Raw genomic sequence first — 17,264 nt, forward strand, 5'->3', positions numbered from 1 at the left:
AAATACTACAAGTACAAGTTTGTATTATCATTTAAAATCATACCTAAGGCTTAAAAAATGTCTTAAGTCTTGTTACAAAGGAATCACCAATAGTCAATTCCTGTCTGAATCTTTAGCTATAGTTGGAGAAAAATATTCAAAAAAAAAAAAAACAGAAAATACACCCTTTACCTGGTCAACAGATGAGTATAAATGTGCCATTAATTCAGCTCCAATAAATTCTTTCACCTGAGAAAGAGACCATATATTAGTTATTGCAAAACATGAAATATTTATATATAAATATATCAATCTACTGTGGTCTGTCTGGAAATTTATCTTCATCTCTAAATATACATGTATCTACCTCCTTAAATCAGACATGATTTTACTCACTAAAAGAGTCCTAAAGGTAAAATCCTTAATTAAAAACCCATTTCTATAAAATAAAATTAGATGAGTTTCCCAGTGTTCTTATGCATGGAAATATCTAACCAATTTATTTATTATGGGTTTCAGAATAAAACTGACATTTTCAGCAAGGCCCCACTTGCTGATACCAAGAAAATTTGTTAAAGTTTCAGAAAATATTAAGAGAAATGTCCATATGAATAACTTATAATACTAAAACCATATAAAATTTCTTCTAAATTACTTGCCACATTCAGGAAAATATTTTTAAGAAATAACGTTGACAAACAGCAGTAGTGACTCCAGAAATTCTAAAGGGGGCACTGACTGACATGGGGGGGGGGGGGTCTGCTCCAGTGAATAAAACTTCTTCCTTTCAAGCATAGGGTAGGACTGGTGCCCTGGGTTCCCTTTCTAAGGACAGACAGACTAGGATAAAATTTAAGGGTACATACTTTCTCTATCATGGGTACAAGACCCTATTTAAACAACAAGTAAAATGATAGTCTTCGGGACTAAATCTCTCTGTGTAAAAACATACATTATTGACAAGGAACATGATAGTCTTGTGGACTAAATCTTTCTGTGTACAAACATACATTATTGACAAGAAACATGATAGTCTTTGGGACTAAATCTCTCTGTGTACAAACATACATTATTGACAACAAGGAACATGATAGTCTTTGGGACTAAATCTCTCTGTGTTTTGCTGACAATCTTCATGTAAGAGTCCACCAGGTTCCTTATGGTCTCTACTTGTCTCTCTAACTGAGGGTCCATTGAGCCAATATCATCCTTCCCCTGAAAGAAAGTAATAATATTCATTTACATCTTTTGAAATTTGAAATATTTTGTTTCAATTTTCATTCCATTCATACACATCAGACACAAAACTTACTACACATGTATGCATAATACTACCCACATGTATAGTGTATAGTAATCTTCTTATTAACTATACTTAGTACTTAGTAATTGTTGATATGGAACACATTAAATTAAACACAGTGATAGCATAACTTAAGATCAGCTATTTCAAAAGAACTATTCACTTTAAGTTGAAGATTCAAATGCACTCCTGTTAAAAACCAAATGCTATGTTTATCACTCAGAAGCAAAAATACTGTAGTTCCACCTCATCAAGTGAATAATGAATAAAACGTTCCACCTCGTCAAGTGAATAATGAATAAAATAAAAGCTTCTAGTCTATCAAATATCAAATCTGGCAGCAACTTGTTAAAAATAAACCTGATGAAAAGACACCTTATTGAGGACATAGCTCTGAACAAAACTTCAGGGGTTCAAATTAATTATCACGAAAAAGCAATATTGACCGAGAAGCTTTATTTTGAAGTAAAGTTGCTTGGAATTATAGCCCATTCTATTTACAATTAAAAATCTGGTACTCTTTTTCAATACTTTATTCATTAGCATGAGTTACCCTAATTTTCTTGGCCTTTAACTAATGGAGTTTAATTTGAACCTCATGAAGAATATAAATTTGGATAGACTTAACCATGCTTCATGCATAAAAACAGAGGAAAGTTGTTCACAGATATTAGATTAAATAAAATGTAAATCTTAACCTAAAAATAATCATAACTCAGTAAGTCTGGTTAAAATCAAACCCATCACTCAATTTTATAATATCACATCCTTTTGATGTCATGTCAGAAGTTAGTCACTTGTTTTTTTCAATTTAAATGTCCAGAGTAATGGTGCAGTGATTTGATTGGACAGTAGGGAAGCCCTTAACCAGTTATATAACATTCTTTAATAGTAGGTTAGGGGGTGTGAGTTTAATCAGACACATAACGACTGAGTATAACAGTGAGTTACGGAATGGTACATCTATTAATTGTGTCATGCGAATTGACTTTTTCATTGCCTTCCAATACAAAAAATTAGCAAACAAACAAATCTAGTAGATGCACCACAACCTCAGCAACTTTTTCAATTAAGGTCTGGCAATGAAAAAGTCAACAATGTTATGATTTATATAATGAGAAATGTATAATGTGTATGATAGCCACAGTAACAAGTGTTCCTTAAAAATGGTTCTTCAGATGATAAATTATTGTAAATGCTATAAAGTTCTAATTGACCCAAATGATTTTATTTTTGAAAGTTGGACACAAAACCATTATGAATAGACTAATAATCAGAATATTGTTTAAAGATCGATTTTGTATGATTACATCTACACTATACTTCTGCTCTTTACTTTTGAAAACCACTGTTGATAAAACAGTACATTTAAATGATATTTTGATCAATCATTACAAAACATCATTTCCTAAATGTTTATTTATTTCAGTTTCAGGTATGTTATAGTTAAATAAGATTTTTCCTATATACTGACATTATTATGTAATTTAATTCCAAATGAAACATGTTTTTTGATTAATAAAATATTTTGTAAATCATCACATATACCAAATTATGGTCCTGGGAAGTCACAAAATATGTTTTGTGACTGGGATGTCATCCAACTTTTTTGCCAATTAATTTTGATACTAAAATTAAATTTTAAGGAATGACAGTTATATTTTTTCAGTCTATTTAAAATTAATTCAATAAACATGGAACACATTTGAAAATAACTTGCTACACATGTAATTTAGTGTGCACCTTGATTGTGATTATTTCCTCATAGACCGAAAAAAATATAACAGTCATTCCTTCCATAGACAGTTGTGATTCATCAATTGTTCCCAATGTTATTAATTCTGATATTTTCATAAATGAAATAACTGATGTGATTCCTCCTACTATGGACTTTTTAACTCTAGCATGGAACAGTTTCAATGCACTTTCTATATTTAGTTAATTAGTTTCTCGCCATCATATTTCAAGTATTCACACCTACTAATTAATCATCCTATAATTACCTTTAAGTGATGAATACAAGAAGAATCTTATAAAAAAGACACCAAACTAATATTTCTAATGAAATTATATCTATTCATCCCCGTTAAATAGAAGCATGGTTTGAGCTAAAGGTCCCTCTATCAATGAAGCAGTAAATAGACATAAAACTGTTGTCCTTTAGAGAAGCTTTATAAATCACTGAATGACTAAGATCACATACCTTTCCAGACTACAACAAAGAAAGATGTACATATAAGGATTATGGTCAACTACATAAATTCAGAATTCAACAAATGAAAGCTATATTGCTTATTATACAGATATAATTCTGATCATAAGATTCTTCATGCTTATAGCCGTTTTTGATTGGTCGAGAACGTCATTGCCAAAAAGTTCATACATGCATGAATGCCAGTCAACTTGAAACCAGTTTGGCAGCCGTGTAGTTCAAAAGAGGGTGGCAATGATCTGAATGGCATAATATAGCCGTAAGAATAGTTTATTACATGCACATTTATTGTACAGGTCAAGTTTGTTTACAGAGAGTAATTTTCAGCTCGGGGGAAGAAAATTCTAACTGAGTCTGACTGAACCCTTGAAAAACCTTGTTGTTCTTTCTTGTTGTATTTCCTTAATAATTATATTCCTGTTGAATTGTTTACATCTCATATTTTTCAATGCCAACTATCACTTTGTCCCTGCCGCCTTCACTGTCGTGTAGATGATTATGTGTAAATACGTGTGCAAGGGAATGTGTGTGTATTGAAGCATAAATATAAACACAGTGTATAAATATTACTGACTGAGGCTCTCAGAGGGTAACTTTGACTGTCGGATAGAATTATACGGATTGAACAGCTATTTTCGGTCTTTCATGCATGTATAAACGATAAACGGATCTCGGAGCTCCCAAACTCAGTGAAAGGCAAAAGGCCATGCATGTATGAACGGATCTCTCCACTCCAAAACATTACATGAATGGCCTTCAGCTGTTCACTGAGTTTGGGAGCTCCGAGATCCGTTCATACATGCATGAACGACCGAAAATAGCTGTTCAATCATAAAATAAAAACAAAATTTAAGATGCTGATTTTTAAAGTTACATAATCAATGATTCATCTAGTTTGTTATGAGATGACAATACACTAAGGCCATTCAAAGTTAATTTCTTGGTTTTCAAACCAATTTTTTACAAAAAAAAAAAAAAAAAAAAAAAAAAAAATTGTAGGGAGGCTTATGCTTTCCTTTTAACCTTTTCAGTGCCCCTATAAGATGATGAGTGTGCTTTATAAATTGCTCAGTCAAAAAAATTATAAGGGAGGCATTTTTTTTTTTTTTAATTTTACTAATTCATTGATATAGTGATCAAATGGGTAATGATGCAGTCTCAAAGGAAGGCCTGAGAACCAAGATATCACTTCGAGTTGGCCTAAAGGTGATATTTTATGAATGATTCTAGTCTAAGCTAACAAACAACAGTAAAATATAACAGAGAGAATAATGAGGAAACAATCATTTTATACAAATTTGGGCCACAGCTATTCTAGATATTTAACAGCAAAATCAAATCAAATTGTTGGTTTCTGTGCATATCTTTCATATGAACTCTTCATGGTAAATAAATAGTAATGTTAACCTGTCTGAACAATTTTTTATCAAATTTTAATTGATTCTGGTAATGATTTGGTTTTGGATTTTTTTTTTTCAAAGAAATGTTCTAAAAAGTGTCAATTTGTCTGTAAAATCAAGATTTAACAATTTTCATGGTAACAGTTAAATTCTTCTATAATTTTCATACCACAAAGAAGTTCCTACATCAAACAATAGCAAAATGCATAAAAAATGCAAAAAGCCATTTCAAGAACAGTGTGCAAATTTTAATGTTAAAATATTCTCATAATGCAGTGCATACACTACCCACAATGCATTACTTACACCAGATTCACGTCCCTCATCCTGTGATCTGTCTGGGTACACACCAGCCCTGAGAAATGAAGCTTTCCAACTATCTATATCGTCCTGAGACTCTCCTGATAATTCTAACTGTTTGTAGTCCTTGTATACATTTCTGTAAAGACATTTAATATAAAAAAATCAAAATTAAGAATAATTTCAAAAGAATATAATAACATTTTAATAAATTAATGATAAAATGTTTCATTAATACATTGAGTTTCTGTCCATACTATTCAAAGGAATGGAACCTGCTGATACTTTATTATGATAAATCTTTTAATGCTTAATTCATCTCAGCTGTTAAATGTTCAGGAGGTGTGAAAGTATTTTTCTTGATGTTTCTATCACCTCTTTTTCAGTGTTAAATTCCAATAACTTGAAAATGGATTATCAGAAAACAATATTAAAAATAAAATATTTAGCAGGGTGCAGCTGGATTTAACCACAATGGTCAAACCCTGATCATTCTGGTTCTTTTTAACTCCTAAATCCTGAAGAGTTAAGAACCTCAATGCCATCCCATTATGACCTTTCAGGTATGAAAACATTTGGTCCAACTTTACAGAGATCCATATAATGACTGGTTTACACAAATTATACAGTTACATAAATTTGTGTTTTGGACATTCAACAGATCCTATCTGGCACATTATTCCTGAACAATTAAGGCCATATCCCCACCCCTTAAAAATAATTACCCAATATTAATTTGTGGTATGCAACCTTATTGTAAAACCTCATCAAAATCTATCCACTAATACTCAAGTTATCTCACAAATGCAAGTCGTTTATTTTGAAAACAATACAGACAATGATAGTGCCAGGTCTTTATAAAAACCAACAATCATTTCATGATGCAGTAACAAACACTGTATTGATCTATTTTTTTACAACATCAGAAAATTTTGACTGATGGAAAGACTAATAAATTGGCAGCAGTATACCATTATACAATGTACCTTTGGAAAAAAATACACATAAAAATAAAACAAAAATTCCATGTACAATTTGAAGACAAAAAATATGAAAATTGGAAAAGGGAGGAAGACATGGTGTAAAATAGAAATTACATTGGTAAGGGTTGTGTCCATGCATGAAATAGCTTACACTGCAAGTTATCCTATACTGAAGAGGTATTAGTTTGTAAAAATGAATATTTCCATCACAGTTTTAGTCTAGTATTTAAAAAATGTTACATAATAAACAGAAGTTACATAAATTCCAGATAAAGGAATATTTACAATTGTAACAAATCTAAGCCCTATAAAATTAAGCTTTGTGATGAAACATGATAAGTATATCAACCACCAAGATTTATAACCTTTGATAATACATCCATCACCAAGAGTTATAACCCTTGATAATGCATCCACCACCAAGAGTAACGACCCTGATACCATGCTTACCTTGATTCAGGATTAAATAATGCAAACATGTGTTTATGTGAGAATAGACCTCCCTCCATATCCCTTATCTTTAAACCATCAAGTGGTATCATAAATTTCTTCTCTTTTTCCTAGAAATTGAACATCTACAGTCATATACATTGTGCAATGATTTTGGGTGATATGAAGGTATCTGTGCCTAAAGTCCAGGTCTGTCAGTGCCATGGGGAAAATATGGTGTTATCAATGTCAAGGTCATATTGTCAGGGGGTCAAGATTGTTGACTGATGATGTGAAAGGGCAGAAAAAAACACTGAATACTCACATTCTCATCATAACAGATTAATGGACTACAAAGCTAAATTTGAAAGTAACTACATCTGATGGACTTGAATGTTAGGTTTTCAGTGTCAATCCAAGCCCTGTGTTAATAAAGCAATGTGACTAATGCAGACAAAGAACGCAGCATGAGTCCATAGACCCTTGGGTGCCTTTGGGTATAGAGGTCATGACCTAACCTGTTATCAGCGCTGATGATAGCAAAACCCTTCCTTTTGCTCAGAAATCCAGACTCGCCAGTATCACGTAATCGTAGATTATTATTATCTAATGGTATCATGAACTTCTTTTCCCTTTCCTAGAAAATGGTGACAAGCAAAACTAAAGACAACAAAACACATTTACAAAGGGTATGACTTCATGCTAAATGGTAATCATGCAAGTTACTAATAAGTCTCTGTATGGATAAGTTCTAAACTATGTGCATGTAAGAATCAGGCAAATCCTGTGATACACCAGTTATTTGTTGTAGAACTTCTTGTTGCTGAAACACGTCCAACGCACTGAGGAACAATCCCTAAAGAATAAGGCAAATCCTGTGATACACGAGTTATTTGTTGTAGAATTTATTGTTGCTGAAACACATTCAACGCACTGAGAAACAATCCCTATTCCCACTTTTTGCGCTGTATCAGGATAGTGAGGAATGACTGAACTATTTGAAAAGCAGTTGAAATACAATGCAAAATTTTTTCAACCATGTTTTTCACACTATAATCATCAAATTTATGTCTCCACCATACTGTCTCAGCAGTACAAAAGTGTTTTCCAGATGAACTGAATGCATTTCAGAGAAAAAAATGTTCCACAATAGTATCATGTGTATCACCCACGGCCTGATTCTAGTATGGGGACATGTTCTTAATAATTTTATAAATTATTTTATATATTTTATATTTCAAAGCATCATAGCATCCACACTTTTCAATTTTTTGTTCATTAAATTTGAATATAGGTAAGTGCACTAAACTTAGAACTTAAATTCTAACATAGCTATTAAGTCAGAAAAACAACAAATGCCATCTATCACTAAAGCATGCATAATTGTCATTTTATTTAATGACAATGTAACAACAAATCATTCTAATCTAAATGAAAGCTAAGATAAGAGTATAAGTTGTGGTTATAGAAAGACTAGAAGACAAACCATTAGATAGGTTTGTATTGTGGTGACAACATTGACTTATACCTATGTTCAGAGGAGAAAAGGGCAAAAGTTGGACGCTTTGATAACATTTTTTCAACATCTCGGACTTTAACATTCTCCAGAGAGAGCATGTATTTCTTGTCACTTTCCTGAAAGAAGAGTTTTACAATGCCAATACATTTTTAAACTATTCATTGCATGCAGCTTTACTTGTCCACATTTCATTATATTAACAAAGTAAGACAAGCTTGTCATGTACTTTATGAATGAACTTAAACTCATAAAAAAATGTGTACATGTACATGTATTTGTAATTTGTACATTACTACTGTTCTTTTGTACATAACATTTCCTTACTAAGTATAGTAACCTTTGAAATTAATACATGCTTATATCAAAATCAGCCTTTGGTGGTTGGATAACATGAACACATGCAGCTTTAGGAAAAGTAACAATGTTTGAAATGCAACAAATACTGAGGATGCTTAATAAAATATTGAGGATTAAAAACATGTTATAAGCATGGAAATGGAGAAAATTACAATACTAAAAGACATGGATGCAACTTAAGAAAGACAATCAATACTAGTACTAGCAGTTTCAATGGATAAATTGTTTCTGTTTTATAACAAGATGGTATGAAAACAAAGATGCAGAGACTACAAGAATGTAGCAGTATATGATTACACTCAATAAGAACAAGACTACAAGTAAACAAGACGCAGATACACTTTAATCACCATGAATTTTTAATTTCTCCACTGTATATGATGGAGGGAAATGGTGGCTCAAATATGACTCCACCAAATCTCCACCCAAGATACATGTGTAATAAGGTAAATTATTTCAATTTGATATTTTTAAATTATGTTATGTGTTTATAATTGCAATCTTAGTAAACTGTCAGAATTTTTATGTGACTCCCATCAAACTCCATCTCCACTGTGTAAAGTGGAGAAAAATAAAACTCATGCCGTCAGAAGTGTAAAATAAGAAAGGGAAAACATATTCTGATATGATGAAAAGGCTTACTCATAATAAGGTTACAATTCAATATCAGTACAATACATTCGTGTTGTTTTGGTTATCGATAGAGTGCACATAAATGTGTTTAGATCAATATCATTAAATGATTGGGAGTAAATGCTTATCAAATTAATTGAGTATATTATATTCATAACGTGTAGTTTGTTGATCAAGAAATATAATTAGATGAGTATCTATACTGGTATGTAAATACATTCAACATTCTGTCAATGGCAGTTATTATAGGTCATAGGTCAATGTCAAAGTAATACATGTACATCAATTACTGAATAGCTCATTAAATAATTTTCCTTTTAATAAAAGAGAAGCAATATTTAGAATTGCTAAAATGTGTTCATAAAATACAGATGCATTGTCATTAAAACATATATAAAAAATACATATTGTATTCAATAACAATAAATGTGAAAACAGTCATTTTAGCTTAAATCTGCATAAAATATTTGCATTGAAAAGTTATGATATTTTCAATATATATGTAAATAGATTTAGGCTTAAGAACTTTTTTATGTGTTTACAAAAAGACCCTGTTAATTTATAATTAGTATTCAAATGTAACATAGAAGTTTGAACCCATGTGTGAAAGAATTCTTCAGCAGAATTAGAACAGTGGGTTCATTCAAGTTTATATTTAAAACTGCCATACTGTTATCATTGACTCAAATGCATGTACCTCACAGTAAATTGTTCCTTAACCAAATAATGAATATACCTCTTCATCCTTGAACCAAGACAGGGATTCAGTGGTCAGAACGAACCAGAAATCTTTTGACCCTCCTTTCATAAAACTAATGTTGTGTAGAGTTAACCAGCCTTTCCTTATCACCTAAAAGTACAGAAAAAATACATTCTTGAATAATAAAATTTCAAAGACTTTATCTTCTAAATAATGACAAAGTGATCAAGCAGATACAATACAGCCAGTAAGCTAAACCAAAGCAATACCAGATTCTATGGATTGTCTATATGATATACACTTTCTAATTTTTTTTTTCTATACACATTGCACTACCATTATCTCTTATGTCAGAAATATGACTAATTGCAGATTAATGGCAATTTATTCACCCTTCAATTCATTATATGTGCGTATTATCACATTATGGTATTATCAAAAGGTGAAGCCCTTATGGTAACATCGTGATTAAATAAACAATAGGCACAAGTCTAATGATATAGTTGTGTAACATTCTACACGAAATAAAAGGTCTGGGGAAAAAATTAAAACACACTGACTGTAAACTTACATGTGACACTCTGTCATTGACTTAATGTAATTTTTCGATATGACCAAAAATTTTATACATGGTTAAGAAGTTACCAATATGTCACCTACTTCAAACCAAAATCATAGTTCACTTTTAATTTTTGACAAATTTACAATAAAAGTAATTTAATTTTTATCATTCACATAGATGAAAGATCTTTTGAATTTGCTTAAGTTAATTTTAGTTATATAAATGCTAATGCACACACAAATTTTTAAATTTAATACATGTATACATTGTTCCATAATTATTCAAGCAATTAGCAAAAATGAAAAATATCTTTACAGGTATGTCAAGTTTAAGCAATGCATGGGAAACTTGGGAATATGGTGACCTTATAAAATTTCTACATTTTGCTTCATTGCATTTAAGAAATAACATATCTGTTCCATTTTTAAATCTGTGAATAAAACCTTTTTAAAACATTTCAAATTGCATTTTCATAAACTACAAGCAAAATCCACTGAACTTACCCAAGTCCAATGCCGTATTGAAAAAAAAAGCTTAAAATGCAGACTTGCTACTATAGCAACAGGAATGTTAGTTGTATTTAGTTTCTTTTTATTATTATCATGTTTTATTTTTTTTTTGCTGTGTTTTGGTGCCTTGGTATCTCTATACATTTTTTATCATTACTTAAACTAGACATTCCTGAAGAAAATCAAATATTGTTGAGAAAAAAACATCAAAACATGCATTTTTTTCTCTTAAATAAATATACCACATACTCCTAAAAATTATATGAACTTTATAAATATATTTCAGCATCCTTGTAACTTCCTTGATTATGTATATTTTTTTAACAAAAGATGATTGTGAATAATAGTAAGTAATATAAAATGTGAAGCAGAGCAAATGACAGCTCTAAGTATTAGTACTGCTGCATGATACTGAAAGATTAGAAGCATAGTACCAAATGTGTATGTTCAAATATGCATATTTTTTTTTTAATTTTAATACACACGTTGTTTTTCAGAATACAAGCTAAATTGAAAAGGAGACTACCAAAATAAAGGTTGTCAATTACACTGTAGATTTAAATAAAATTATGATTACAATTTCACTTAGCGTAGATAGGAAATCACAAAACAATTTGGGATAACTCTTGTAAGGCACAAAGAATTGGCAAGAGATACTTTTACTACATCAAGTAATAATTGAGTCTTTGTGAATTTAAAAAAAATACAATTTTGTAAGCCCTTAACTCAAAAGCAGTAAAAATGATTAATTTTCAATTTCAGATGGGACTTCTCTACTATAAATGTCTGATCAAACGAAGGACACTCAGGCACAGGTCTACAATTCACAAGAGGCAAAGATTTCATTTATTATGCAAATTAGTACCTTAAGCCTGTAAAATACATCAGTTGAGAACTGGGCAATATCATTAAGTTTTAAATTTGTGATGATCAAAGGTGATTTTTTTTTTTTTAAATTTGAACTGAATATACTGAATGTTTTTGGAAGCTATAACAGTAGAAATCCTGTTCACCTTGAAACAGTACTTCTTTCTTTCTTTCATTTCTTAAAAGACCAAAAATCAAATGAATATTATCTGCTAGTTTTGATTCACTAAGTTGATAAAGATGGCAAAATAACAGACACAAGAAACTATAAACTATAATATTCTATAATAATATAATATGTGCTTCATAGGTTTTTATACCACAGCCATGGTAAAACTTTGATAAACAAATATGACCAGCATTATAGATGCATGATAGCTTTATTTCCAACATCATAAATAAGTTTAACACAATTTTACTGACATCACAACAGAATTTTGGTCCAAAATGGTTGCCATTTATTGCAACAAACAGGCTGCGTCTTTTAAAAAATATGAAGAAGTAAGTCCTATTAGAATCAAAATAAATTAAGGAAACTTCACTTAATCATTATTTTACCATAGGCTGGACATTTATGTTGATATTGAACCCTTGGTTACCGCTCAGGATAAAATAATGGGATATAAATGGCCAGCTCATGGTAAAACAATGATAAAATGGAGTATCTGTGATTTATTTCTTAAATTAGGGATATTGCCACATTAACAACCAGTGTATATTACTACATAGCTATAGACCAATATAAACTTAACTTACTTGGTCTTTTACAGTTTCTTTATAACCCTATTATTATCATTGAAAGATGAAATCAAATTTGTTATAAAATTTCAAGAAGACAAATGGAGAATTAAAATGTTTGTCATGTTAATTCATTTCAAGGTCTACACCAGAAAAATGTCCATACTAGCAATTATAGTTATGTTAGTGTAGAATCTTGTTAATTTGGAGGCGACATTGTGACAGGTATTGAGGGGTTTTAGTGGACAACCATGAACATGGAATTTTACATTCTTTTTTTAATGAACAAGATGTTATTTCAGTGGAAAGAAAAAAAAGTTTTATTTTTGTTGAGTTAAATTTACATGTAAATCTGAAAGACCATCCATGTAGCTTGACCTTCTGAAAGAAAACTATAATGATAATTATATAAAAGTTACTTCAACAAATTTAATTTTGACAACTCAAGAGACAGTGACAATAAACCTGAAAGACTGTGACCAAAACTCACCTGATAATATCCCCACTCCCCTCAACAGAAATCATAAAAGAAACCATAAGAGTCATTCAGATGGAATATCAAAGTATAGGAGTTCAAAATGGCATCATAAGATGATGAACTTGTAAAAGTTACATCAACTTCCATTCAGCTATTTTAGAGGAATTGCAGATGGAAACTGGGGACAAGCGGACAGATGAGCACTGCTTTTGCGTAATATTATAAAACACAGCTGTCTATACCTGTTCGTGTTCTTTGGTCCTTAACTATTCACCTAAATCATGTTTGTATGGAATTTTTAAGTAGCATCAGACAGAAGATAATTCATGCATGTAAAAAACCCAATTCAGTTTTATTCCTAGTTCAGAAACAGTTACAGACCACAGAACCAGTCTTAGCTTGTCGTTCAGTTACAGACCACAGAACCAGTCTTAGCTTGTCACTCTGTTACAGACCACAGAACCAGTCTTAGCTTGTCACTCTGTTACAGACCACAGAACCAGTCTTAGCTTGTCGTTCAGTTACAGACCACAGAACCAGTCTTAGCTTGTCACTCTGTTACAGACCACAGAACCAGTCTTAGCTTGTCGTTCAGTTACAGACCACAGAACCAGTCTTAGCTTGTCGTTCAGTTACAGAGCACATAACCAGTCTTAGCTTGTCATTCAGTTACAGACCACAGAACCAGTCTTAGCTTGTCACTCTGTTACAGAGCACATAACCAGTCTTAGCTTGTCATTCAGTTACAGACCACAGAACCAGTCTTAGCTTGTCATGTGGTTGTTGCACTTTCAAGATAAAGATTATGTAGATTGTACATGAAATTGACACTTTGAAAGAGTTATCATTCTTGAATTGGCTTCATTTGGTTGATTCGTGTGAGATGATTATACAGGGATGATTTTACAAGGTCGTCAAACAAAATGGAAATTCGTCAAATCAGAGATAAATAAACAGTAAAAAAAGAAATCGTAACAGTAAAATTCGGATTTCAATTTCCGGAAAAAATCATTCCTGAATATATAATTTTCTAAAAAGTGCAGATCTGAATGCAGAAATGATTAACACTATGTGAAAGTATAGTATATGTAGACTGAGAAAGAATTGCTTGTTTGGTGCGTTTTTCTACAACACGAACCACCTCTACTTTAGACAACGTCTGAATTTTATGTGGACTGGTACTTAATTATTTGGGTATTACATTTTATCAAATTAAATCATAAGTTTTTTTTTGTTTTTTGTTTTTTTAAATATTTCATCATAGATTGTTAGATGTGTGATTCTTATAGATACTTGCAACTGAGTTAGTGTATCCAGCTGACATCAAACATTCCTATGACCATTGCATTCATATAAGTTTTGTCTATATCATCCTCTTAAGTGATTAATGCAGACAGCATTATAAATACTGTCCAAAAATGGAAAATATCAAGTTTGGGTTAAAAATGTTCTGTCATCCATGGTAAAGTTTGGCATGAAAATAAACTCTTCCACAACAGATATCATTCCTCATTATTGAAAGATGCAACTTTCCTTTGGTGAAATTTCACACAGATAATTTGAGATCTAGAGCCTTGACCATATCACACCATATTACAGGATTTTATTTTTCAGTCATACCTCAGAATTCAATGAATGAATGCATACATATATTTTTCACTACTCATGCTTTTATAATTTAAATCCAATTAATTATCTTGAGTTTCACAACACAAAATGCAATCCAATGTTATATCTTGACTACATGTATTAGCATACTAGGATTTTAAAAAAAACATTTACAATAAATCTCAAAAATGCTCAGACATGTAAAATGAGCACATTCTATTAATGCATATGAAGATACACCATGATGACATATGTTGTAACTTCTAATCTTTCACCCTGTATTATTATTCCCCCACACTATAAACTTACTTGATTTCCAACTTTCCTTTTTGTTGTAGCCTCTGATTTGTCTTGTGCTCTACAATGTAGTAACTCAAGTTAAAATTTTGATCATAAGATTATTGCCAGTTCAGTTTGTTTCTGAACCATCAAAAACCTTCCACATTTATTCTACTATATTGCTAGCTTTTTTGTTGTTTTCATATTACACAACAAACTAGCTAAATGGTTACTTACAGTATAAAATAAGCTTAAAAAAAAACAATTTCAGGACAGAATTCAGAGGATGTAATGTCCACATTTATTACTATGAGGGAAATGTTTTCTATTACTGGTTTTTAGAAATTTTAAAGACTTAAATACTTCTTAAGTTTAGTGGTATATGTAGATCTATGAGCTAAACCAATCATATATGTAAATATGATGCCATAGCAAAAGCAGACTACACTGAAATCTAATTTGAACTTGAACTTTTTGTGAAATCATCTGCAGAATGTTTCTTGCATTTATATTATATTTTTTTCCTTAAAATTATTTGAGTTTCCTTACTTTGCAAACCCAATAAAGTCTTCATGATTTGTGTTCATGTATGATAGTTGAATATCAACCAGTAATAAAAGTTGATCCTTGACTCGTTGTTCTTGTTCACGTATTCTGGTATTTACAATTCGTTCAACTTCCTCACGTAAACGTGGATATCTGTTCATCTGGAATGAAGTTAAAAGAAGATATAAATCACTTGTTCTATGGCAAATAAATTACACAGAAATTTGGGAAAAAAAGGGCTCACAATGAGGTCTCTTTTTGGTTACCATTTAAAAAAAAAAAGAATAAAATTGGAAAGCATATGTATTAAAAACAATAGGATTCCATAATCAAATGGTCTTATGACTGTGGGGAAATGTGAGAGGATTAGCAGGTATGCAGAAAAGTCCGTATCTACACATTTCAATAATTGGATATTCAGTTTTCTAAAAACTTGTCCACTTACTTTATCAGAACATTTATGGACTACATTGGTGAGCTCAGAAATGACCATATCTACACATTTTAATGATGGAGTCTTCAGTTTTTCTATCTGTTTCTTAACTACTGCTTCAAAAGCCATATCTGGAGTAAACAAACCCGTTCTGAAAAATAGCAAGTGAAAATTCTTTATCAATACATAATTTTAACAACATCTTTCATCCCAAATTGATGACAAATTGGATACCATTTTAGAAGGTAGTTGATCCTCAGAACCTCTTATCCAACAAAAGTTCAATCAATCCAACCCTTTATGTACCTCTACATTATATACATTTTTTTTTAAATTTGAAGACTCATTATCAAGACCTGAAACGATTTTTATCAGCAGCAACTCTGAATTTTCTATTAATCTTACTTACTGGTCTAATACAATACTTCTTATTAGCAAGATAGTATGGTACATTTTGATTTATTTACTATTTTTTGATTATTTTTGTTAAAAAAAGTATATGTATTGAAATATGATATTAATCCATTGCAAATGTGATTCAGCCGATATATTATACTGAAATAAAGGAAATACATATTATATAACAAAAATACATCAATAGAATCCGTTCAGGTTCCTGGCAGTGTCAACTGAAGCTTCAAACTTAAGAGTGATTCTATGTAACCACCAAAGAATCCACAAATTAATGAGAAATGGCATCTCTCAGAAATTTCTCATTTTCCTACTAAATATTCCCCTTGGAATAGTAAATACTTTGAGCACTATAATGATTTTTAAAAATATGTTATGTTACCATAGCAACAATATTATGGTTTTTCCATTTGTATTGGCAAAATTTACAGAAAAAACACAATTTTTGCATTATTTCATTACTTTATTCTGTTCAAATAGCTAAATGAATCATTAAAATAATAATTTCAATGAAAACATACATGTTTAAATATAAAATGTATGATCATTTACAGTGCTCATAATTATAAAAATTACTAAAATAGGCAAAGTCTAAAACAGGAATTTCTTAATTATGCATTTTACAATTTTTTGCTGAAATTGCAACTTTTAAAAGTTTCACCTACAAAAAATGCGACTGAGAAAGATCTGGAAATTAATGTCAAATATAAAGTTGGTCCTATAGATCAAAATATTAAAAAAGTGGCTCGGGTATTTTTTTCGTTTAATAGTAACGGGTTTTGAAAATTGGGCAATTTCTCCCCTTTTGAAAAAAATGCATTTAACCAGTTCACCATCGTATTTGGTTGCAAAACTTTTTGCATTTGGTTTAGATTTAAATTTTATGACTTACATATAGCATATAAGAGTCTACTATAAGTTTAGTTTTTTTTATGTAAAATTGCTATTTTTGTTGAAAAATTATAAAAAATTCAAAAAATAACGATGGGAAGATTAAAAAGAAAACATTATACTTTTG

At 30.7% G+C, this 17,264-nt stretch overlaps 1 protein-coding gene across 24 annotated transcripts in view; it reads right to left on the reverse strand.

Annotated features, from left to right (window-relative positions):
- The window catches only part of LOC148611404 (dynamin-1-like), a 49,343-nt gene that overhangs the window by 11,565 nt on the left and 20,514 nt on the right, over positions 1–17,264 (reverse strand). For 11 of the 24 annotated variants that reach the window (XM_088591935.1, XM_088591941.1, XM_088591925.1 and 8 more), the window contains exons 10-18: positions 15,848–15,986; positions 15,406–15,563; positions 14,887–14,935; positions 12,510–12,536; positions 9,852–9,965; positions 7,125–7,243; positions 5,201–5,333; positions 1,048–1,194; positions 172–228 (exon numbers count right to left, since the gene is read on the reverse strand). In XM_088591935.1, coding sequence (XP_088448061.1) covers positions 172–228; positions 1,048–1,194; positions 5,201–5,333; positions 7,125–7,243; positions 9,852–9,965; positions 12,510–12,536; positions 14,887–14,935; positions 15,406–15,563; positions 15,848–15,986 — 943 coding nt within the window. Of the gene's footprint in view, positions 1–171; positions 229–1,047; positions 1,195–5,200; positions 5,334–6,627; positions 6,738–7,124; positions 7,244–8,134; positions 8,242–9,851; positions 9,966–12,509; positions 12,537–14,886; positions 14,936–15,405; positions 15,564–15,847; positions 15,987–17,264 lie in introns of all 24 variants that reach the window. The other 13 variants (XM_088591928.1, XM_088591933.1, XM_088591937.1 and 10 more) reach the window with 5 other exon arrangements.

This window comes from Perna viridis, chromosome 7 (genome assembly GCF_037379345.1).
Source record: "Perna viridis isolate PV_CMFRI_1.1 ecotype Kerala chromosome 7, ASM3737934v1, whole genome shotgun sequence".
Taxonomy (NCBI): domain Eukaryota; kingdom Metazoa; phylum Mollusca; class Bivalvia; order Mytilida; family Mytilidae; genus Perna; species Perna viridis.